This window comes from Podarcis erhardii, assembly GCF_964252035.2.
Source record: "Podarcis erhardii genome assembly, chromosome: 13".
In the NCBI taxonomy this organism is placed as follows: domain Eukaryota; kingdom Metazoa; phylum Chordata; class Lepidosauria; order Squamata; family Lacertidae; genus Podarcis; species Podarcis erhardii.
The window spans coordinates 16,475,192-16,500,667 of NC_138502.1; the positions used below are offsets into that span (position 1 = coordinate 16,475,192).

Sequence of the window (25,476 nt, forward strand, 5' to 3'; positions counted from 1 at the left end):
AGCCAGACTCCTAACAGGTGCTTTGCAAATAATCAATCCCTGGGCTTCCGGGATCGGTGAGCTGCTTCTACTCTCCACCTGGCAACAAGCGCAGGAAGGGAAGCTGCTGAAGACAACTCCATAAGTCGGTGTGGACAGAGAGTGTGTGTGTGTGTTGGGCATTCCATGGCTCCCCTCTGAGCACAGTCCTGGATACAGTATCTCATGAGGAAGAGCAATAAACAGGGGACTTAAAAGAGGATATACACCCGGAACTCCTAAGCAAGCAGGTATGCGGTGTGAAAAAGGAAGAATGAACTGGATAGTTTAGCGAGGTCTCCTAGAAGAAAGGGTGGGTGGAGAGCATGAGGTTTTTGCTTGTTACTCCTTCGGAAAGGAGCTGGTGCCTGCTGTGTTGGTAAAGGCGAAAAACAACAACACCTAAGCAACTTGGGGGAGCAGCTATTAAGTTAGGTCTCATGCGTTTGTGGAGAAGGGAGGTTTGAGTCCTACAGAGTTAAGGAGAGGAACGAAGGATGGAAGAATACAGGCTGCTGGAGAGGAAAGTGATGTGACCCAGTTGTAAAATAGGTAGGGGACCCTGTACCTTTAATAGCTGTGTCAGAGACATAAGTTGTTGTGTTGCTGGCCTTCTCTGCAATTGTAAAAGGCATCTATGCTACATCTTCTTATAATCCATCACCCTAGGGGGAGGCTTTTTAATGGATTAGAATCACAGCTTTCCCCCTCCCTGCCTTTCCCCATTTGCTTGGGTGGCTCTTGTGCTTTTAAAGCTGGCAGAAATTCAACAGGTTGGGCAAACTTTCCCTATCGCTGCATCAGTTCCTGTCACAGACATTTAGAGACAGATTATGAGAAAACTCCTGACTGAAAAGTGTGGCGTCTCTAAAGCGGGTGGACATAGTCCAGGATTTTCTCTGGAAATGAATGGGTGGCATGGGAACATGACTCCAGGATGGTTTGATGGCCTTACAATTAAAAAAAAAAAATCATCCTGACTTACGGCTCCTTAATTAATATTTATTTTATCATTGCTTTCATATCACAACTTTCCTCCAAGGAGCTAAAAAGTGGTGTGCCAAGTTCTCCCCAACCTAATTTCACCCTCCCAACAACCCTGTGAGGTAGGAGAAGCTGAGAGATGGTGGCTGGCCCCATGTCAGCCACTGAGTTTCATGGCTGAGTGGGCATTTGAACCCTGGCCTTCCAGATCGTAGCCCAGCAGTCTAACCACCGCACTGTATGTTACACCCTCCTCTCTTTGTAGAGGACCCAAGAGTCTCTGCTTCCTTTGGTTTCTATATAGCCCTCTAACTCACCATAAAGGTGGGGTTCTAAATAAACAACGTAATATAATCTTATCTGCAATTTCCTGTGTGGCACCTAATGTACCTGGCAGGCTTGGGTTGGACAGGCAGTGAAACAGGAGTGGCTGTTTTCTCAAGGAAGTCCACCACAACCTTGTAAAGTACTATTTCCTTCACTCTTCTGGAGAAACACGAGCAGAACAATCTCATTATACTATTCCTCCACTCTTCTTGTATGCTTTAGGAACTGTGGCTGTACAAAGGGATGGCCCCCAATTCAACCGAGGAGATGCACCTGCAGGTGTGAAAGGACACCCTTCTTTAAACTGGTGGCTTCCTCGTCACCTCCCTGGGAAAGCAATTCCCACCCACTGCATAACAGGAAAATCAGCCTGCAGAAGATATGTACCTGTACAGTTGTGAACCTGTCACACATCTGAATGGCTGAGATCTAAGAAGCTGAGCAGGTAAAAAGAGGACACGTGCTCCTGTTCATTGGATGAAAATCCCAGTGCTTAATCTCGAAAGCTGATTGGCTAAGAAGAATCGGCAACCTTAAACTCTTCCTTGGATAAAAGGAGGAAAGATTTCATAATGCTAATTCACCAGTCAGCAGGGATGCACTCTTCATCCTCATAGGCTAAGAACAGAATATTATTTCACTGGTTGATTGGCTGGAGAGTCTGGCCAGCATGGGATTTTAATTTCTTCTTCATTCATTGGGTCTGCTTAAGGCACTTGTTCCAGGAACTGACAGACTGCCATTGACCAAGGACTGTGGGAATTTCTACCTTTGGGGTGACCTAGACCCTCAAAGCTGACACATTATTTGCTTTAGCCAAGTACTTCCCACTGCTCAATCACTTAAGGAAAGTAATAAAGCCAGAGACATTTCCCAGTTGTTTATTCACAGAAAATAGCCATCATCCTAGCAGATAACTGGTGCAGAATATTCTCATTGCCTAGGTGAGGATAACTTCTGACTTTTGGCCCGTAACAGAAGACGAAACTTCTCACCAGAAACAACTGGATCTAGGAAAGTTGGAACTCTTTGATTAATCATTTTGAGATGTTTCTACACTCTCACACAGCCATTTTCTGCAAGTGTGGGAAAGTGTCTGCAAGTGGAAGGACAAGTAGTGGTTTTTCCAAATGAACTTCTGGGAAGAAGGTTTTGGCTTTGTGAATGTGTAGGAGGTGTATTTCCTTTTTGTAAAAAAAAAAAAATCATCTGAAGCTGCAAAAAAGAGGATTGCACAGACTGGCAGAAGACGTCAGAGCAAGAACTACTGTTCTCGAGATGTGCCTTGAAAGGTTACCTGGCAAGACAAGATGATAATATGCCGGTTGATGCACAGTTTCACAAACTCAACAAGAGAACCTAGGAGATTTATGCTCTTGGATGCTGTTTTTTAAACCCAATAGGCTCAACCCGCAGTCAGAGAGCCCAGCTTGTATTATTCTCACTGTTCTAACCTTCTAGACCTCCCTGCCCACCCAAGTGTCACACAGCTTGCTGGTTCCCTTTAGTCTTTGCCTACTAAGCAAGAGTTTCCTCCTGCCCCACATTCTGCTAATCTCGTCATCCCCCATAAAGATTGCAGAGTCCAGTTGCATACAAGAGAGCTGATAGCCCAACTAGAGATTTGTTCCATAGGCTCTTAGTTTCAAATGAATTTCCCATAATTTTCACCAGTGGGAATGAAGACAATTCACAAACTGAAGTGGGTGACAGCTCTAGTAGATTATTTTTGTTTGTAAATGTCCTGTGTCCTGTGTAAAGGTGGCACAACCTTGAATTATGATTCAAGGGGATGCTAGAGTAACAGGCAAACAGTTGTGTGGCCACCAGCTCTAGCACTGGTTAGTACAACTGGTACTTTGGGCATTTGTTTTGTATTTTACGGCTGTTCTCCATCCACCCCCGGACATATTTTTTGAGCAGTGATTACCAGGATAACTACCATTACTCATACCTTTGGATAGTTCCCATGAATGTAAATAGAGAGCAGGTGATAAGGAGTTATGGATGTGGTAAACTGAGATGCAGTGTCAACGTTAGGCTTATCTGAACAAGGGGTGGAAGGAGGTCCTGAGTCCTGGTATCCAGCATTAGAATAATCCAGTGTGCCATCAGGGTTTAGAAAGTGAAACTAAGGTGCTTAGGTCACCTGAAAACGGTGAAAGTTATGGTTGAACTAGCCACTGGGGCTGTCCCATGAACAATGATCATTCTTATTTCTATGCCCTCAACAGCTGCAGAGGCTAAAATCCACACACAGAAGTTCTGTTAAAGAGGCAGGAACAGGGCACGCTTTTTCTTTTTCGACATGACGGAAGAATTTTAGGTTAAGGATGCAAGATTATATGGCTGCTTACCCAGAGGGTTTGGAAAGGCCCGCTCTGGTTACAGGGTAGAGTTGTGGGTACTGTATAATTGAATGCCCTTTCCCCAAAGGCCATGGCAGGTTCCCAGGTCCTCTGCTTGGAGAGCGAAGAGCCGTATGCTAAAGTAACGGAATCGAACCCTGAATTTTATTATTGTGAGGGTCAGCGGGTAGCTCTCGAAGCGCTGCTCGCTAAAGGCGAAGAGGCGTTTAAGGAGTGCGTCTCCCAGGAAAAGCTGCGCCCCTTTCTGTCAGATGGAGAGCTGCAGGAACTGAAGGCAGCTGCAGAAGACTCGCGGGCTCCCTCGCCAGGTGGAACTGGCAATGGCGGCCACGGGGGCAAGGGATCAAGTCTCAGCTACTGGCCTGGACGTTCGGACGAGCCTACTCCAGAGCTGGAGCTAGGGTGGCCGGAGAACAGCGTTTGGAAAGGGATTACCCGTGTGGAGGTCTATACCCACCCACCAGGAGAGGGAGCGCCCCACATCAAGGAGCTGGTGCGAAGATACATCCAGCAAGCCAACAAGGTACTGAGGAAAGGTAGCAGCATCCTTCTAGATGTTGTGGATATGGAGGAGAATAGCCACATTAGCCAAAGGTGCATTTCTAAAACATACATTTCCACATAATTACCGTACTTCACAACAACCCCCGCTTTCTTTCTCTTTTTATCTCTCATCTCTCTCAAAACTGCCCCCCTATCTTGTGAGTGTGATATGTGATCCACAGTAAAAAAGGATCAAAAACAGTGGCACAAATAGTATTGATTCTCAGTGTGCTTCAAGGAAGCTCTATCTCTGGGAAATGAAATTAAAACACCACCACTTGGGAGAACTTTTCTGCTGCAGCTCAGTTGAGCAGATGCAGACTGTGATCCTATAATCACTAACCTGGGAGTAAGCAGCACTGAACTTGGTAAAGTTACTTTCCAAACAGACACATACATGATTTTGCTCTAAATTCCACTCCACTCCACCTCTAGAGAGTTTCCTCAAAGCATGCTGAGAGCCATTTTTGTCTGTGCAGGGGTTTATTTATTTATTGTCATCATTCCTATGTTTGTGTTCCCCCTTCACAAAGTGGAGGGAAATTCAGAGCATTTTTACCCTAATCAATTTCCTTGGAAGTGAGAGGATGGGAGATTTATGGTGCTCTGTACTGGTGTATTTACAGATTTACAGGTTCAGCAAATAGGACAGAGGTCAGAAGCAAACATGCAGTCCATGTTAGTATTATAATCACGTCTAAGTATTGCTTTCCAGCTGCACACACACACACACACACACACACACACACAGCATCAATGTCAGTACCAACATACTACCACCCAAATTAAGAAATCTCATTAAATTAAATACAAAAATAAAATCTATACAAGGTTAAAATGGCAGTTTAATGAAAGAAATTATATTTTTGTTTTTAGATTCAAGATGGGGAACCTGTTGACCTCCAGATGGTAATGGACCACAACTCCCATCAGCCCTGGTCATTAGCCATGTTGACTTGGGCTGATGGAAGCTGGAGTCAAAAAACACCTGCAGGGCCAGATTCCCCAACACTGCTTTAGGCAATGTACATATATGTTGCAGCAGGCACCATCTTAAAAGAGATATTCTCTCCTGTGTGAGAGTGAAGAGGGGAATGCTTTTTAAATAAATGCATCTGATCGATCAATCACTTAAGGGTTGCAACACCACTATAAATGGACATAACTGGCATTCCAGATGCTTGAATTAATCATTTTCTTTGTAAGCCCGTCTTGGAAAGAAATCTCAAATTTCCTTATTCAGTAAGCAACCAGAAGGGAGGCTCACGAGGGAGGGGGAAGACTCAGAACAAAAGCCAGCGATATATTTGCTCATTCAACAGTAAGGATGCAAATCGAGTCACTGTGTATACAATGCACACACCTGACTTGGCTCTTCATCACTGTTGATTTGGGGATATTTAATTCTGAAAGCAAAATTGCATGACTTCTGTCTAGTTATATATCCCACAAGCCAAACCGTTTGTCCTCCAGGTGATTGCCATTGTCATGGATGTTTTCACGGACCCCGACATCCTCTTAGATCTGTATGATGCAGCGCTCAGGCGCCGAGTCCCCGTCTACATCATTCTCAGCAGAGAGCATCTTGCCTCCTTCCTCACCATGGCTGAGAAAACGTGCCTTAATGTCCGTCACACAGAGGTGAGATGGGGAGGGCTTTGGTTCTGTGCAGGTCTCTCCACCCCCAGAGGCAGAGGCAGCTGCATCTCAGTTGACTCTCATCTCCTGTGCTTTCCCAAAAACAAGGAATCACTAGCCGACTTTGCTAAAATAATAGGGGCAAAGGTTGGTTTGTGGTGCCTTTGGAATGAGGTCCCCAAGGAGGTGCATCAGAAGGGATACCGCCTTTATTATTATTATTTAGATACACAGTGCAAACCTGTATAGTCTACTCAGAAGTGAGACACGCAGAATTCAATGGGGCTTACTCTTAGGTAACTGGGTACAGGATTGCAGCCTCAAAAGAAGCAGCAGCAGCAAAGCAGGTATTTTTTAATTGGTTTGGGGGGAATTCTAGGACCAGTTCCTTACTCAAGTTGGGTTTTTGTAAGTGGGATGCAAGCATTCCTTTTGCCCAGAAGTAGTGCAGGAAAACAGTGGAAGATAGGGGTGCCTGGCGTGCTCTGGTCCATGGGGTCACGAAGAGTCGGACACGACTGAACAATGAAGTGCAGGGAAAATGTAGTGGCTGTTTCTATATAATTGTTCAACCCCTTTTTAGAATCTGAGAGTCCGAGTCATCCGGGGTTGCACTTTTCAAAGCAGACAACAGAAGCAGGTCACAGGGACCGTGAAGGAGAAATTTGTCCTGGTTGATGGGGAAGTCGTGATCACTGGCAGCTACAGGTAAGGAGTTATCCTTACCTCTTCTTAAAGAGCATTTTTGCAGTGCGTGAGCTGCTGCAAATGGAGCAAAGCTTTAAAGAGTCACACCTGCACTCTTTGATACTCAGGGTGCCTCTGGACCCATGTGGGACTCTGAGGCACTTTGGAGAAGGGATGGGGGAGGGAATTTGATTCAGTTTGCATTGAAAGTCAAACTTACCTAATTTGCCCTTACCAAAACACAGGCAGCCTTCAAAATTCACACTCCTCTGAATTTTCTCCAGACAGTAACGTATACAAAAATTGCACATTGTACTGCAAAGTGTGTAGATAAATGCAGGCGTTTGGGGAAATAAGATATAAAAATGCATTACATTAGGCAAAACTTTTTTGCAAAAATGTGTACATCAGGCAAAATTGCATACAAAAATGTGTATATTGAGATAAATTTGCATTTAAATTCTAATGAATCTTCATAAGGACTTTAATAAACATAAACATAATAAACTGTTGTAAACTAAGAGGCTGACAGATTCACCCATCCCCACTCTGAGAAGCTAAAGTTGGCAGCTGCAGCTGTTCTGAGCTTTGCTCCATTTGCAGAAGTGAGCCTGCTATAGAAAATGCATGGAGGGGACTGAAGGCTATTTTGGCACTGTTGCTTGGGAAAGGGAAGGGGCTACAAGGTCCTGCACCTACGCCTGGTGGTTTGGCCTTAGTGGCTGCACTGGAGAAAGTGTCCCCATCATGCCTCTGGAGTGAGGAACCTTTGACCCTCCAGAAGTTCCTGAACTACTGCTCCATTGGTTATGCTTGCTAAGGCTGATGGGAGTTGTATGTGGAGGGCCAAAGGTTTCCTACGCCTGCTCTGAGTGTATTACTCCAAGATTGGAAGCTGCCTGAGACCATGTTTTGGCTTCCACACTTTGCCTCTTTCAAGTTAAGGGGACCCACAGAGTACATCTTGTCCATGGGCCCTTAAAATCTGGAGCTGGCATGGATGTTGCACCCTCCCCCATTTCTTTCCTGGAATAATTGCATCTCATTCTATTTTCATGCTACATACTCAGCTCCTGATCCCCCTATAATTACTCACAGTGAAGACTGCCAAACTCGGTAGAAAACTAGAGTTACCACCTTTTGTAGAGGCAGCCTCTGTGTCTTTAACGAGCCACATGACAGGCAAGAATACAACAAGCGATGCTTTTTGACAGCACACTGCTGGGGAACGCTGCCTCTGTTCCGTTTCTGCCTGTCATACACATGTTTAATGTGTTAAAGAGCCTCTCTTTGCATGGCAGAAAAGATGGCATCCCATATAGGAGATGGATCTCTGTGACTACAACCTCCCACATGAGGGGTTGATGCATGTCTTGGGGCACGAAATACCTGCCACCGACAAAGCGTCCTTCTCTCAGGGACTTCAAATTACATCATATGATTTATTGTTTGTTTCAGTGAAACTTTAGTATTTGTTTTGATGTGACTGGAAATACGGCCTTTTCTGCTTTAGTTCTCAGTTGTCATCAGAGAGAGCCTGTGACGGTGCTGAAATTCAGCTGGATTTGGGCCAGGGATTTGGGATTATTACTTGACAGGACTCCTTCCTAATTGGTTCCAGGACTTGCTGGCATCCATTAGCAGATTTCCTAGAGAGTGACAACTCAGCCATAGTTCAATCTTTAGTTTCAGCAGAAACTGATTCATTTCCTAGTTTCTTCCACATTCCACTCAGCTCTAAACCACAGATGGTGCTTAAGAGCCCTAAGAGCCCAGGAATTAAGTCACTGTATCTCATTTCTCAAGGACACAGTGGTGGCTGCTGCCCATTGGAGCTGGTTGCGCAGAAGGCAAGGAGGCCAGCAGCAGGTGGCAGCAGAGCAAAATGATTCTAGCTTTGCTGAATTTAGGTAAAACTAAAGAGGAGGAGGGTGGGATGTGGGTGGCGCTGTGGGTTAAACCACAGAGCCTAGGACTTGCTGATCAGAAGGTTGGCGGTTTGAATCCCCGCGATGGGGTGAGCTCCCATTGCTCCTGCCAACCTAGCAGTTCCAAAGCATGACAAAGTGCAAGTAGTTAAATACGTACCGCTCTGGTTCGCCAGAAGCGGCTTAGTCATGCTGGCCACATGACCTGGAAGCTGTACGCCGGCTCCCTTGGCCAGTAAAAGGGAGCCAGTAAAGCGAGATGAGCGCCGCAACCCGAGAGTTGGTCACAAATGGACCTAATGGTCAGGGGTCCCTTTACCTTTTACTAAAGAGAAGGAAGCTGACAGTCAGGACCAACATCTGGGGTTGTTGTATATAGGCAGGCAGAAAGCGGGGAACTGGCTGAGGGGGAGGCTGAAGTTGGTGAAGCAGTACCACACTTGCCCTACACCGCTGCCTGGTCTTCCATGTATGGTGATACTTCCGCAATGTGTTGTTCTCCTTCCTTCTGTAACGTCATCAAAGTGATGTCACCACCTATGACCTCAAGAGGCTTAAACTGGAAGTCCTCCATGGAATCTGCCAATGAGCTTTTGGCATCCATTGTGATGCTGTTGCTTAAGCAGCCATCAAATTCTGCTAGGCTGATGCCCAACGTTCATTCTATCCCTTGAGTGGGTCAGAGTTGCAGGGCTGGTGATTTATTGGTACCACGTGCTTCGTAGACAGAGAAACACAAGAGTGAGGACCTGGTTTTGGAGATTTGTGTACTGAGTTACTGAAGCTCAAAAAAACCCCCCATCTGACACTGACTTTCTGGGAATCCTATGCAGATCAAGCAAAATATTTGTTGTGAAGCTGCAGGGCATGGAGTATATCCACTGGAGGCCAGACAGTCATAAGGACTTTTGAGTTATGCGTTCATCAGTGAGGACTTACATTTCTGGAACTAGGAGATCTAAAGCTGTTTCTGTGATTTGCTCCTGGAAAGAAAGCTGCTATTTGGGAAGCACAGACTGATCTGACATTGTAGCTCATTTCCAAAGCTAAGTAAGCTTCCTCTTCCTCTGTGTAAGATTCCTGTATCTGAAGAAAAGCCAGATCTACAAAATGTAAGGAATCTGGTTTAGTGATGAATAAAGTAAAGCTGGGTAGTAGTACTATTGGTTTTTGAAAACCACATGGTAGAGGAAACCTGGGTTAAGAGCTTCCTTTGAAAGAAGAGAAAGCTGGGATCCAACCTGTTGAAAAAACAAGTTTCTGCGTTTCAGAAAACCTGCAGCCACCAGCTGAGAATTTTTTTCTTTTCTGGGACCAGGAAATCAAGACGATTCATTTTACTGGAAAACAGGGCTTGAAAAACAAGACAACTCTACTTCTAAATTCTCTGAAGCCACAAAAAAGAGAGGTGGAGAAATAAAATAAAACAGCTGGTGGAGGAGAGGATTTTAGAAAGTCACGAGCATCTTCAATTCTGTTACTTAGGAAATAACTCTCCTATTCTCAAGCGGCAAGTGATGAAGCATCCTGTGCACCTGGGCCTTGTATATCTTCTGGTCTGTGTGCTGCCCTCCATATTTTCCAAGGAATGCTACTTTTGTGACATCACTGCCTCAGCCAAATGCCCAGGCACCAAGATGAGTTGTGCCGAAGATGAAGACTGCTTTGTGGGTCAAGGAGCTGCTTTGGGGGTATCAATGATCCAAAACAAGGGTTGTACTCGCTCCATCAACTGTGGCAAAGAGCAACCTGTTGCCCACATGGGGGTAACCTACAGTTTGGTCACCAACTGCTGCCAGGGGAATTTGTGCAATGCAGCTCAGTTCCTGAAAGCCCCTCCTCTTTTGCTCCAGCTTGCCCTCCCCGCCATTGTTGTGCTGGGTCTCCTCTGACTTTGCAAGCAATAAAATCCTTCACACACTTTTGAATCTTGAGTCCTTGTGCCTGTGGTATGATGGTGCGTCCCAACTCAGAAATGGCTGCATCTAGGCAGTTGTGTGAAAAATAATGGCGTATCTCACGCTGCTCCCTTACACTAATAATTCAGCAGCACTATTGGGATGCCAAAAAGAGTTACCCGAGAATTCTCTAGCACAGCACAATCCATCCTGAACATGTAGATGCCATGTTTATGGCTCAGTCCTCTGTGTCCATTAAGACATCACAGTTTGTTCCCTGTGGTGGCTGCAGCAGATTGCTGTGTGGAACGATGCCACCTCTGCAGTCTCCCAAGTTCAGGCACAATTTCTCCTCGTCGCTTTTTGATGGCAATGAATCACGCAGCCTGCAATATAATCCTAATTCTCTGCCTCCCAGAGTTTGGCTTGGTGGATTTATCCTCTGTCCTACCAGCTGCACGCTTCTTCCTCCCTGGGTTCAGTTTTGCACCCTGAACCTCTTTGTATGCAGCCTTCCATGAGGGTCTGATTGAGGTCTGCGCATCTCAAAAGAAGGAGGAAGTCCCTTGCTTTTTAGAATACATGGGATTTGAGTACCACATGGGGCAGGGTCTCTCAGGAGACATACATGTGTGCAACTCTAATTCTTATGTGAGCAGATGGCAAGATAACAGTGAAAAGCTTGCCTTTTTAAAATAATATTTTATTGGTTTTCCAAAAATAACAACCCCCCCAACAATACAAAAACAAAGAAAAACAAATTGACTTCCCTCTAGTCCCTTATTTGTCAACATGCTGCATGTCCATTATTAAATTATAGCATATCTAAATCACTATTATCCATTCACTGTAAAATTACAAGTACTTTTTAAATCCTGCTAATGCATTAACCTGTGTACAATGCTTCTGTATATATGCAATAAACTAAAGAAGATTGGCAAGTTAAATTAATGGAATATGCTGAAATGGCAAAACGGACAATGACATTAAGAAGCAGAGACGACAATGAATGGAAAAGCTTGCCTTCCAGCCCATTGGTTCATCCAGCCCATTGGTTCATCCAGCTCAGCTGCTTTACAACATTTCAGGCACAAGACTTTTCTATCGCTTGCTACCTGGTTCTTCAAACAGATATACTGAAGCTGGCCAAACAGGACTTCTGCTTGCTGTTTCTGATAAATTTACTTTTCTTGTCCAAAATTTTACCTGTGCTGAAGGTAATTTCCTTCAATCTCTGGGCACAACTGGATCATACTAAGAAAACACACAACTGCATTTTAAGTTGGCGCCTGTCACTCACATGGGTCCACTCCACACTAGCACCTCATAATTGAAGATAAAGTCTTAGGCATGCATCAGGGAGCACCACACACAATACACCCTTTGGGAAATTAATTGAGATGCGAAGATAAGTGTGAAAGGCCAGGATCAAGTTACACAGAAAAGGTGCAGAGTCCCCACCCCATTTCATGGGCAGTTTAACAATGAGTTGGATAAACAATGAGATGTGTGGTTGGTTTTTAGTTAATCCTTCCTAAGGACCAAAGACAAGCCTTCCCGGATCAGACTAAAGGTGTGTCTGATCTCACATCCCATTTCCCACAGTGGCAAGTCAAACCCTTCTGGGTTTGATGAATTGATGAAAGAGAGAACGTAAAATTACAGTATATTAAAACAAATTATTAAGATAAAAACAAGGTTGGAAGGATTTGCTGAAATAACAATTTGAACTAGAATACAAAAATGGGAGGTGTGAGGAGGTCAAGGAAATAAGTAAAGGAAGAAAGCTATGTAAAGGTTTAATTTGTTCTTTTTATTTTTTAAATTATTGTATTTTTTCTGCCTTTTCTATTCTTCTTTTTTCTTTTTGTAATTTTCAAAACTTTGAATAAATATTATTTTAAAAAAAAAGTCAAACCCTTCTGGGAAGCCTGACAACCCATTATGAAGGCTACAGCCCTCACCTGTTTCTCCCCAAGCAGATTGAAAGCCCTACTTCCTCTGAACACTGAGGTTCTATTCAGCTATGGCTGCTAATAATTCTGGTAGACTTTTTCTCCATGAATTTATCAAATGCAGAGTGGGGAAGAAGAAGTGACCTTCCAAACTGTTGCTGGACTATGATTCCTGGATTTTTTGGGAGGCCACAGTGAGAACTGGATGCTGGACCAGATGGGCCATTGTCCCATTCTATGTTCCCATCATCCTGGACCACTGGCCATTTGGGCTGAGGCTGATGGGACTTTGAGTCCAACAATATCTGGAGGGCCATAGGACTGTGCTTTGTTTTAAAGCCATCTGAGCTAATAGCCATCACCGCACGCTATGGCACTGAATTCTACAAATTAATTGTGCATACTTATGCCTGTCTGTCTTGAATCTACTTCTCATTCATTTCACTGGATGACTGAGTCCTAGCATCACGAGAGAGGGAGAAAAATTCTTACCCACACTATACATAATTTTGTAAATCTCTGCTATGTTCCTCTTAGTTACCTTTTCCTAACCTCTCTTTTTCTAACTTCTCATTTCTAACCATCTTTTTTCTAATCTCTTTATTGCTAGCTATAGCTCTTTGTAGCACTGAGGTTCGGTATAGCAAAATCAATGCAGTGTCATGGCTGGAACGCTGGGTTTGGATGTGGGGAAAACATGTCTAAGATATTCCCATTTGGCCATGAAGCTCATGGCTTGGCAGGCTGATACCTAAGCCCTAATCTACCTCACAGGTTGTTTTGAAGATAAAATGAGGAATTTCTATGTATGTTGTCACAATACTTTAGAAGCATTTTGCCTCCTAAACAGTGTTACTGAAACCATTACAGACCACAGTTGAGTTGGGGTGCGGAACATGTTTGAATGCTAAAATATCTCTCTGTAGAAAACCAGCATGTCAGGAAAGAGAGGCTGCAACCCTTCTCCCTGACATCTACTTTCCATGTCCTGTTGTTGTTTTATTTTATATATATATATAAAGAGCTTTCAGTTCTGAGGTAGCTGGTACAGTCCAGAAACTGTTTTCTCACATTATAAGTTAGAGTGGTGCTAGCATCTTCCTATCCCTTACAAGTGTTCTGGGCCTAGATACAAAAGGCCTTTCGCTTCATAAATTTGCTACAGGGCGATGACAAGCATGTGCGAAGTCAAGCACCTCTTGAATCCAGTCAGATGATCAGGCAACTTTCGCCAACATCCTAGTACCACACATTCCTAGCTGGCTGAATGGAACACAGTAAAATAATTGGCCTCTGTACTTTCTACAGGGGTTTTTTAAGCATGCTACAGTATCCAATAGCCCTGCCCATTGATCTGTTTGCCCCACATATAAAAGTGGCCAACATCCAGATTATCTTCACTACAAACTTCAACTGGCTGAACAGTCATTAGTTCTCCTTGAGGAACTGTAAGGCATTGGGGGGTGGGGTGGAGATTTTCAGCACCTTCAAACTACAATACCCAGAATTCTGTGGGGTAAGCGATGAGAGTTAAACTGGCATGAAACTGAGAAATCCTGAGATGTAGATATGCCCTTAGGGCACCTCTAGTTTGGTCACACATGTCCCCCCAAAGAGAGAAAATGCAACCCTAAAAAAGAAAGCATATCATATGCAAATGTATAAGTTTAGAGGCAAATTTAGAAATAATTACTGTAATTAAGACAAAAATACAGTGGTATCTTGGTTTATGAACTTAATCCATTCCGGAAGTCCGTTCTTAAAGCATTCTTAAACCAAGGCGTGCTTTCCATAGCAGTAGGGGACCCAATTTACAAATGGAACACACTCAACAGGAAGCGGAGCATGTTCTGCTTTCAAGTTGAAATTCACAAACTAAAACACCTACTTCTTGATTTGCAGCATTCTTAATCCGAGTTGTTCATAAACTATGCTGTTCTTAAACCAAGGTACCACTGTACAACACATCTCCTTGTACAGTAGTAGGGACGACTGAGCAGGGTTGCTAAAACTGTGGATGAAAGACTTCAAGGCCCCTCCTGCTCTCCCTTCTTAGGGTTCTTTCTCCTTAAACCAGACTTACATCAGACAGCACTTCAAGCAGAGGTCTTGCCTCTGTACACAGCAGGACACAGAGCCACCCTAGCTTCCAGACTGAGCTCAAATAGCATTGTTATACAATGGCCCCGGGGGTCTGTCCAAGCCGCAAGTCTCTTGTGCTGAGGTCTGGCTTTCCTCCCCATTTCCCCTTTCTACCTGCCATTCTACCTGCCCTCTTGATTTGCCCAGGGTCATTCATTTTAGCTGCAGTACACAGAGAAGCAACCTTCTTGCCAATCGATTGCAGGTGAGGCCAAGCATTCAGTGCACACGAGGTCAGAAAATCCTGTTGCTAGCTCATAGCTCAGACAGCCAGAGCTTGTTTTTCTCCCTCTGAAAGACAGCCTAAATTACCATATATAAATCAGCATACACAAATTTGCATCAGAGACCTGTTTCCCAGGTCTTTCAAGGACCTAGAAATGTCCTTGTTGAGCTCCACATGGATACAAAGTAAGCATGGCTTGTCCATTATTGTGTCATTGGAATCTCAGCTTTTTGGATTTTCTTATATTCATGATTCCACACAAAGAGACAGTAGTTGCCCAAAATGTACATGATCAGTGTTCGAAACTCCCGTTGTTCTAGGTGCATTTTGTGGCAGGGAATTTCATTAGCACGAGCAGTTTCTGAGTTCTGGGCGCAGTACTGCGCCTAAAATTTCAGACTGAAACTGCCAGGTGGAAGGAAAGGAAGACCTTTTTCTGCCTCTCCACTTCCAGCTACTCTCTGAAGACTGGAGAAAAGACCCTCTTAAGAATATTAGGGGGTGGGCAGGGGAAGGACTGGAGCATGTGAAAAATGAACATAATATTTTAGCTGCAGTTCATTCATTTTCAGCTTTGTATTCTTGCTATAAAAAAGCGCGCCTAGACATTTCGTTGTTGTGCCCATAACCTAGTTTTAAGGGGCCATTTAGCTCCAGGCTTCTATATCTCAGTTTCTAACACTGCACATGATCCATGGCTAAAACCCCTTTCCTATCTCCCCCCCCCCAACCCCTTTCTTCTCAACAGCTTCACGTGGACAGATGCTCGCTTGAACCGCCAGCTGGTCACTCAGCTTACAGGAGAAGTGACAGGGGCATTTGACCGGGAGTTCCGCATCTTATATGCTGCCTCGTGTCCCCTGCCAGCCCTAGAAATTTCACCTAGACTCCAGCCTGCTTCCAGCCTGGCTCCATTACCAAGTACCAATGGGCCAGATATCACTCCGTACGTCAGCGTCCTGGATGGGGTGCAGCTGTCCAACCGCATTGCAGAGCGACGCTCCGTGGCCCCTCAACCCGTGGCCAAGAGCCATGCTGGAGAGTGGGAGTTAGTATTGGCCTCCCCTGCTACGGCAGAAGACCCTGTGCTACCCACTCCACCTCCAGAGGTGTCTATTCGAAACAAACTGGCAGCATGGCGTGGCACAGACCTTTCAGGAGGAGGCCTGCACGGATCCCCCGATGGGCAGAATGCTCTTAGCGATATACTTAAGAGCGTACATCGGACTCGGCGTTCAGCAGCCAAGACCACAGGGGCTCGTGCTAGTAAGTCCCTGTGGGACCTCAGCCAGATCTCTGGAACCAGCACAACAGGAAGGGGGTGGAATGGGATAGACTCAGCAGAAGAAGCCAAGGTAAGCCTCACCTATATTTTCCAACTCTAGGACCCGGTACATTCTAGAGTGGCCACATATCTTGGGAGGGAAACCCTGCCAATACTATAAAGCTGTCCATTATACTGTTACACATTACCCCAATTGGCCAGTGGCAAGAAACTCCACGGGCTCCAAGCGCTTTCCCCAGGCTTCAGTTTCCTTGGAATGGAGGTCGGGAGAGACTATGGTGTCTTTGGGGTATGTGGTTTTATTTACACATATATACAACCTGAGCAAAAGATGGAGGGGCTTGCAGAACCCACACCCCAACTGATCCTTCTTCTCCTTTAGGTTAGTAGGGTAACCAAGCCCAGCACAGAGCAGTCTTCTGTCTGTATTCCCAGCTTACAGCATCAGCCCAACTCACACACAACAACAACCTTCCTCTCATACACAGAAAAGGGTCACCCATTTGTCTCTAAAGTAACAACAACAACAATTTTATTATTTATACCCTGCCCATCTGGCTAGGTTTCCCCAGCCACTCTGGGCAGCTTACAGAATATATAAAACATAATAAAGCACCAAACATTAAAAACAGAGCACTGCAGCCATGTGAGAGGGGCCTCATAGCTGACTGGGGATTTGAAGCCAGGTCTCTCTGTCTGATCCTCTGTCTGCTTCACCACACCATTTCTCCCCTGGATACAAGACAGAAACAAGACAGGAGATTAGGGTTCTTTGGGAAGTAGATGTCCTGTGCATTAGAGGAAAGGATCCTGGGATCCTTTAACCCTCTTAAAATAAAAACACCAGAAGTATATCCTGGAACCCTTGAATAAGAAGAGGGTGTTTCTAGGCATGTGCAGAGTGTGTTTATTGTATCATTGCATATCATCAGCCAGCCTTTCTTTGTGTAAGGTTAGGGGTCAAGTCTTTCCACACTTGAGCCTTCTCATCTTAGAAACGGAACAATGCACAGCCCCATTCATGCTCCAAACCAATTATTTCCAAGTTCCTTTCCTAAGAACCCAGTCTCCATCCCACAGTACATCCAGTTCTCATCTACACCATCTTTCCTGTTCTGTGTCCCAAGAGATATCTGAAGTGTACTCCACATTTGATAGTGGGCACTGTCATTGCTTAAGGCCCCACAGCGCAGTATTATTGCAGTTGTATTGTACGTTCTCCACCACCTGTCCTTTTGATGGCTGGACAGGCTTTGCACCCCAACCCCCCCAACCCCAACCATCTAATAAAAATCTGCCTTGCCTATGTGGCACTTGAAACAGAGGGCTGGCATGCGACTCACAAGTAGGTATCCCGGACTAACACATCAAGTGGTATTGTTTATAAACTGCATTTATATCCCACTTCTTTTTCAAAGATCAAGACGACGCATGTGGTTCTCCTCCTCCTCACTTAATCCTCACAACAACCCTACAGGGTAGGTTAGGCTGAGAGGCAGTGACCAGCCCAGGGTCAACCAAGCGAGTTCCACAGCCAAGCAGGGATTTGCACACTAGTCTCTCAGGTCCTAGTCCAACACTTTAACCACTATACCACACTGGTAGGCTTGCATGCCTACTCAATAAGGGACTGCCTTGAGTTGCCCCCACCCCGTCTTTCAAATTAAGAGACTGGAGCTCTTCCTTGTAAGCAGATCTACTCCTAAAGCAGCTGGGTAAGAAGCCATAGTAATTAGGCAGGTGCTTGATCCCTCTTGCATGTTGCTTGACAAGAAGGGGAAAATACAAGAGGGCAATGAGCCTGGCGGCAGCCCAAGTCCATTTCAGCCAGATCCTTTTTTCCGGCAGACCTATTTTTAGATGTCGCAACAAACTTCTCTGTTGCCACATGCATTTCATGACTTTTTACTGTGAGTAACCTTCACATTCCGTTCAGAACCCAGCCTGGCTAGCGACTGGCTCTCAGCAGCAGGAACAAGAGGGCGGTACATACAATGGCCGCTATGGTCTTCGTTCTAGCTGGCCCTCTAAATGCATGTTTGCACCTACAGCAGCATTACATGGCAGAGGGTCTCTCGGGGAGAGACTTGGTGGGGTCGGTGCCAGGGGAACTTAGCTCTCTCACCCCCCTTGTTGATTATCCTGAGTCTCTTCCTTTTTTCTCCAGATCTGTTCTAAGATCAGGGATAAACGCAGCTGTGGGGAGGGGAGAATAACCTGGGGGAGGGGTTGTGGGGGGAGGAGTAAGCACCTTTCTCTTACCTGCCCATTTGTCTCTCCAACCCCCACCTGCACCAGACAATTAAATGCTTGCAGGTCTGCCTACAAGACTTTCACTTGGGGGCAACACAGCAAAACCCAGACACCTGCCCCCCATGTTAACAGCCACTGTGGAAAGATGCAGGAACCAATTTCCAGAGGGAGATTTGGTTTTCCCTCCCCAGTGTTTCTTTCTGTGAGAAAAAACGCATTTGATTTTCAAGACATTCCTTTTGCTGTGCAGTCTAAACTCTGACTCCCTCGCGAATCAACATTTCGGTAGTAATTTAGGTTTCCATGGGAACAAAAGAATTCAATATTCTCTGATCCTGCTTTGTGCTGCAGGAGGTCAAAGTGTACATTTCTGTAAATCCACGCCCTGGAAAAAGCCGTGATGATCGCTTCTAGTCACTTTGGGGACTCGAGCACTGTTTTCCCCATGAAGTCTGGATGGTTTTAAAACAAAAAAAGTTTTTGTTCTCCATCAATTCCAGATGTTTTGTTCTCCATCAATTCCAGCACTCAACATTCCCTCAGACATTCCAGTTGCTACAGAAACCAGTTCCTGATCTTGAGTCCTGGTTACTGTGGGAACCAACTTGTTCTGTCTCGCCCTGCAACCTCCCCCCCCCACAAAGCTTTCCATGGCTGGGTAGGATCAATATTTTGATTTCCAATCACAAAGGGGTGTTGAATATATAAATTTAAAGGTACCAAATAAGGTTGAAAAATGATAAATAATACTGTTCCCTTAAAACAAAGCAAACCCAGTCATTTCATTTACAGGATAGTGAGGATATCAATTCCCTTACATGAGAGCATTTTCATGTTGTCAGAACACCCCTGAGGTTACACTTTGTCACAGAAAAATAAATTATGCATGTCCCTACTTCCTAACCAAAATCAAGTTTCTGAAGAGGCCAGCGGCCCAGTAGGTACTTGGTGATTGTGTAAGGACAGAGCCAGGGTGCTTGAAAACAGCCCTAAAAGGTTATGACTTCCCCAAGGCCTAGCTGTAAGCCTCTGGCTGAGATGGGACTTTGTCCTTAGCATGTCACATACATTTTTTGTAATCATTGCAATGGCCCTGAAATGATGGGCCAGTAGCATCCTTAGATTGCAGGGATTGGGGTGGGGCTGAGTGGGGTTTGCCAGAGCCACTTGATGAGGCCATATTTGAAAGTGGGGCCTTCCGGAATCATGGCTCAACCTCTGCACCACAATTCCAGGCCTCAGGGAAGGGCAGCTGTTTTATTTGACAGAATTCGTGACTTTAACAGCTGGCCAACAGGTGGTTAAAAACAAGGTGCGGCGTAGCTTTAACAATGCGTGGCCTGTTAAAAATATGGCAACCTTAGATTTCAGTCCCACACACAGACCAAACACTAGCTCTTAGCACTTTCTGGTGGCCAGAGAAGTGGCAGATATCATCTTGGTACTGTTAAAGAGGGAAGAGTGGCAGGCAGACTAATCTGACCCACAAACCTTGTTGAAAAGGAAATGCCTGGTTATTATAGGATGACAGATTATACTCCATAATGAGAGTGGGTAATGGGCATTTTCTGCCTTGAGTACTAAATTGTGTTGAGCAGACCCTGCTGGTGGTACCCAGACCTCAGCTCCTATGTCCCTGTTTTCATAGGGTGCCTGGTTGCCACCAGCAACAGCTGGGCACAGGACAGGAGGCAGGTCCTAGAGCAGAAGATTCGAGGAAGCATTAGGCCTACCTCTGGAGTTTTTTGACAAATTAGATTAATAGAAAACTCTGCTTCCTTTGGCTTTGAGCTTGGGTGAACTGCTGTAGACAGCACCTTCGGTCAATATTGATCAAGGCTACACCTATGATAGGGAGGGAGAACTCTAGAATGACGAGCCTTAGAAGCATGAAGGTCCCTCTGTACTTATCAGCTAGGTTCCTCCCTCCTATACCCTGAATGTTTTTATGCAGGGCAGCCAGCCATTGAACAGGTAAGGCTTTCGCCATGCCTTGTACCAGGAACTGTTAAGGCACAGTCACCTTGTCAGGAAAAAAAGAAGTTGCTCTCCTCCACTTGAACTTCACACTACTTGTAGATATAGTTCTTTTAGGTGCAGTAGTATGTTTGAAATCATGTTTTTATAATGTTACATCTTGTAACTTTAATAGCTTTAATATTAAATGCTTTGGAGAGAGAATCATGAAAGGAGCATAACAATATTGAAAATACAAATTTATCCTCCCCATTCCCCCACAGCTTCCTCATCTACCACAAATTCGCTTCCTCTTTCCTGCAGCTATTGTGCCTAGCAGTCTCCACAGGGAATCTAGGAACATCAACACCATAAATGTTAGAACTCTGCCTCAAATTCAGGATTCTCATAGGCAGTGATTAAATTTCTAAGTAGAGAAGAGTTAGGGTTTAACCATACCTGGAAGCCAAACAGGGTGAAACAGAAGCCCTGCCCCTCAACTTAGGATCTGTAGATGCAGGTGGTAGTGGGAGAAATTACTTTGTACATGCTCAGAAGCTGCATCTTTCTACTATTTCACATAGTTCAGAACAGATACAGGGGTGGAGGGACTCCTTGGTAAGTCCTGGTTGTAATTCATGTGGGTTGCCAAGATGTTCATTTCATTTGTACCAGCAAGTATATTTTTGAAGGTTGTGGAGAACAACATGAAAGAACCTAGGCCATGTTGCAAACCCAGGTGCTCTTAACAATAAGAACTAGAAATCTATGTCTGAAGAGGAGTTCTACAATGCATGGCAAGTACTGCCTATTTTACTTGTACATGAGCTTGTGCACATATCACACTGGTTCTTAATTCGGAGGTGTTGTTTTTTTCCAACCTTTCCACAGAAATGGGGTTACCAGGACACACCAGCAAGAGAGCTGATGAAACAGCGAGGGACTGGCTATGCCCCAGAAGAACCAAGGATGCCCGTTTACCTGGCACATGGGCGTATGACCCCTTCCTCTGGCTACTTGCCTCTAGGAAGACTACAAGGACAGCTGTATCATAATCCTGCCAGTACAGGTCTATCCCGGGCTTGGCCACACCCAGGACAATTCCAGTACGGCCATCAGCTACGATACTGAAACCTCTCTGAAAATCTCAAGGCAGGAAAAAAAAATACTGAGAGGATAATCTGGAACAGGCTGGAATATTTCCTAGAGGAACAACAGTTTACAGAGAGATTATTCATGTGACAGGACAGAATAGTCAGGGATGGCTGTAAGACTGGTTTCTAGCTTTTAATAAAATATACTGGGAGACTTTTCTATCTGATGAACACTGACCCCAGTGAACTGCAGAATGAGATCCTAAACTGTGACAAGCATGTTTTAGTGAGATTTTAAGTTTCATCTGCCAATGAGGGAAGCCAAACACTTTTCCTTCAATGCAACTACACTAGAGCAATTCAAGTTTGTGTAGGATGAACTGGGAACAAGCAGGAGGTTTGTAAACTTACACTGATGAGCTGCTCAAGGGATGCTGGGTGCAGCTACTGAGACACTAAAGAATATATAAACGGTTATACTAGCAGAATCTGGAATTACATTTCTCCAGCCCTCAAATCAATGTTTGTAAAAATAGAAGACATTCATACAGAACAGTTCGTGCTGTGGTTTTTTTTTTCTTAAATTGAACCATAGACACTAGGTTGTATTACAAAAAATCTCCTTCCATGATCAAAATACAGTATTTCGGCACTAGATCAAAGCAGCCTGCAGAAAATGCTTTGACGTTTAAGAGGTTAGACTAATTGCACTGAACCCCACTGGTTTGGTAAAGGGAAGAGTTTAGAAAGGAAGAGTGACTGTTCCAAGGTTTATACACACCCAGAGGTTTTGACCCAGGGCAGATGATAAACAGCATGCAAAAGACATCTTCTGTAAAGTAAAGTAAGGCAAGGAAATCCTTCCCTCCCTCATTGGATCTAGAAAAAGGAAATGGAAATTAAAAGAGGGAACTGGAAAGAGATTCATACATGCTTGAACCTAAGCTACAAAAAGGGAGAACAGACACAACCCAGATGATTTATTGAAGGCCGGTCCATCTGTGACTATTACCCATTTGTTCAAAGGCTCCAGTGTTCTGCCACTGCAGTGTCCTAAAGCAAGTGGGAAGAGATGCCTGAGACTCATTGACAAAGGGAAAAAATAACATACTGTTGCATCATAGAACAATTTATCAGCATGGATTGAAGTGAATTATGGTTGCTAGGATCCAGATTCAAGAGAGCTCTCATCTCTTCAGTTGTTGTGGAGAAGGGAAAATTCCAGCAAGGTGCAGATTCTCCAGTTGCTTCGTCTATGCTGATAGTGGAAGAGCAGCTTGAGGCAGCAAAATATTCGCTCTTGTGCCCCTTTTAAGGGCAGGCGAGTCCTTTGAGGGCCTGGATCTTGTATCCTGCAGGTAGAACCCCCAGCTTCATATTTGTCAGGAAATCAAGACGCCAATAAGAATCTCAGGGTTTGTTTACACTGGACTTACACCCGTCTCTCTACTAATGGAGAGCCTCCCACATGATGCTGTCCTGCATCCGTCCCCCTTTAAATGCAGGGTTTTTCGATCCTGGCTGTTTTGGACTTTGCAAGGAACACACACACACACACACACACACACACACACACACACACACACACACAACCTTCCTGCCTGTCTCCCCTCTAAGACAACACTGGGATGGGAAGGGTCTCATCTGGATGCCCCTCCCATTATTGGGGAGAAAGGCAGGTACAAGTCCACATTTTTTGCGGCAGTGTGGCCCAGTCCTAGGATTTCAGAAGCCTTCTTTCAAAGAAATGTCTGCATCAAAGGGAAAGCAGTTCTCCAGCACTTAAGATGCAGGATATTTTATCATGCAACACGTCTACCCCATCCCATCACTGCACCAATTCGAGTATTTAGTGCAGTTCAGACTGTGGCTGCACAAATCTATTGGCTAGTACCTATGACTGCATCACTAATCAGAGACACTATCTTCCCCCACCCTTTTGATAAAGCCAATAGCCCCGAGGGAAGATGCCTACCAGCTGCATACTAAGTGTTCCTTACAAAGTAGCACAAATGACACAGGCTTTCACAATTTAAGTTATCTTCCTTTCCCTTACTGTTAAATAAATGTTTGGTGTGCTCCAGTGCTGGGAATCCATTTCCAAAGCTCCTTTAAATACTTTCCTCCATTAGCTATTAACACCAGGCATAAAAGCACTAGGTTATTAAGATGCCAAAGAAATGGGGGGGGGGGGGGTTTACACACAAAAATATGGAAGTTGCTCCCTCTAGAGGTTTGATCCCTAAAGGCACCTCTTTTCAAGACCAACAACTCCCAAGTCTGACGAATCAAGGTAGTAATGCAGGGCACCCAATGCATTCACTTTTTTGGGGGGGGGGGGGAGAAGCTGGTCATAATGAAACCAGCACCGTTCAACAAAGTCCACCTGATGCTGGAATCCAGTTTCTTTCACGGCATCAGGATCCTTGCAAAGGCAAAGCAGAACTCATTACGGTTCTTGCAGTGCCACACAGTTCCTTGCTTGCTGTGTTTGCAGGCTGATAGGACAAACGATAAGGACCAGCTATAAAAGGGAGGGGCAGAAGACAACACACTCAAGATATCCAAGGGTCATAAGACAGAAATCCAAAGATAGGAAGCTACCTTCAGACTAGTGATCCACCCGCGTAGGAAGCTGCTTTTTATACCGGCTCCCTCGGCCAGTAAAACGAGATGAGCGCCGCAACCCCAGAGTCATCCGCGACTGGACCTAACGGTCAGGCGTCCCTTTACCTTTAGACCAGGACTGTCTACCTGAGACCTTCTGCATGTAAAATGTGTGCTGTGATGCTGTGTTGCAACCATTCCTCTTTGAGGATGCACTATATCCTTTAAACCAGAACAGCCATTCAACACAGAATGAGATGGTATAATTTTCTGGACTACACCAGTTCAGACTGCAGGTGGGGGAGGACCAAATTTCAACGCTCCCCTTGCATTAAAAAAATAATAATTCATGTTTGTGTATATATGTATATACACAGTTTCTCCCTCCAGTGATAGCTTAACTACATCAAGAAGAATAACCAGAATTCTGTCACCTCCTTCTGTGCAACTGTAACTCTCAAAACATTGCCAGCTCAACCGAGAGCCATGCAGCAAACAAGGCCAACCGTGAGGTAGAAGTTCTAGAAGTCAACACCAAGTAGCACCGGGAATGTCCCCTGACTGAAACATGGACAGCAACTATTAGTCAGTGCAGGTAATGCTGAGCTGGGTGGACCACAGGTCTGGTTCTGTTTAAGGCAGCTTCCTTCCTGGGGGACAGTGAAGCCTTGCCTCCTGACAACTATGCACACACTAAACGTTTAAAGGACATTCGGCACACATTCTTTCCCTCAAATAATTCTGCGCACTCTAGTTTGCCCCTCTGAGTTACAATTCCCAGCAACCCTTAGCAAACTACAGTGCCCAGAATTATTTGAGGGAAAGAATGTGCTTCGAAAGCGCTTTAAATGTATATAGCATGCACACAGCCAGTAGCTTTGGAGATTTCACCAAGCTCATTTTTTTTTAAGCCAGCCTTTGCAACAATAATACCCAGTGGAATAAAATCATTCCTGCCCACGTACAGTTAAGCCTCAGGAGTTTCCCAAAATGGGCGGTGCAAATCCACTGGGACTGAGAGTTACTTACTGAAGACTAAAGCAACATGGGAAAAGCAGAGTGGAGAAACCAGCAGAGAGAAGTGGCCTGGAGGTGTACAAAAGCTGAGCAGAAAGATATTGCCACCTCCAGACAGCATCAACAGCAGCTTTTCTGGAACTAAGCAGACCTTGGTCTTGAGAGTGCCTGGATGGGGGCCCACTTTGAAACCCCACACAAACCACTTTGAGCTCCATTCTGTACTAAAGGCAGGTTATAAAAGCAAGACTTGAGAAAAGCAAGTGGAGTGAGGTGTGCTACAGAGTACTCTTAATCTTGGGGACTGGAAGGGCTTTTAAATATTGGAGTTTGTTGATTTTGCCCTTTCCCACTGTTCAAAAGGAGGGTTAAAAAACAAAACAACAAAACAAAACAAAACAAAACAAGGCCTCCTTATAGCAGGTCAGACTACAGGCCCTTTATTGTCTACACTGCCTGCAGTGGCCTTTCCACATCTCAGGCAGAGGCCTTTGCATCAGCTGCTATCTGATTCCTTTGTGCTAGAAATATTGGGGAACTGATCACAGG

The 25,476-nt window shown here is 44.9% G+C and overlaps 2 protein-coding genes across 2 annotated transcripts in view; one reads left to right on the forward strand and one right to left on the reverse strand.

Moving 5' to 3' along the window:
* FAM83E (family with sequence similarity 83 member E) lies at positions 1 to 21,856 on the forward strand. The gene is made up of 7 exons (XM_081836935.1): positions 1 to 269; positions 1,552 to 1,774; positions 3,766 to 4,221; positions 5,715 to 5,882; positions 6,463 to 6,587; positions 15,464 to 16,070; positions 21,101 to 21,856. Exons 3-7 carry the CDS (start codon positions 3,769 to 3,771, stop codon positions 21,338 to 21,340), a joined length of 1,593 nt encoding a protein of 530 aa, XP_081693061.1. The 5' UTR covers positions 1 to 269; positions 1,552 to 1,774; positions 3,766 to 3,768; the 3' UTR covers positions 21,341 to 21,856.
* Positions 16,503 to 25,476, reverse strand: part of LOC309326898 (T-cell-interacting, activating receptor on myeloid cells protein 1-like) — a gene marked incomplete at its 5' end in the record, with an annotated part of 24,114 nt that continues 15,140 nt past the window's right edge. Inside the window, one exon of the mRNA XM_081835928.1 lies at positions 16,503 to 16,732. The remainder of the gene's footprint in view (positions 16,733 to 25,476) is intronic.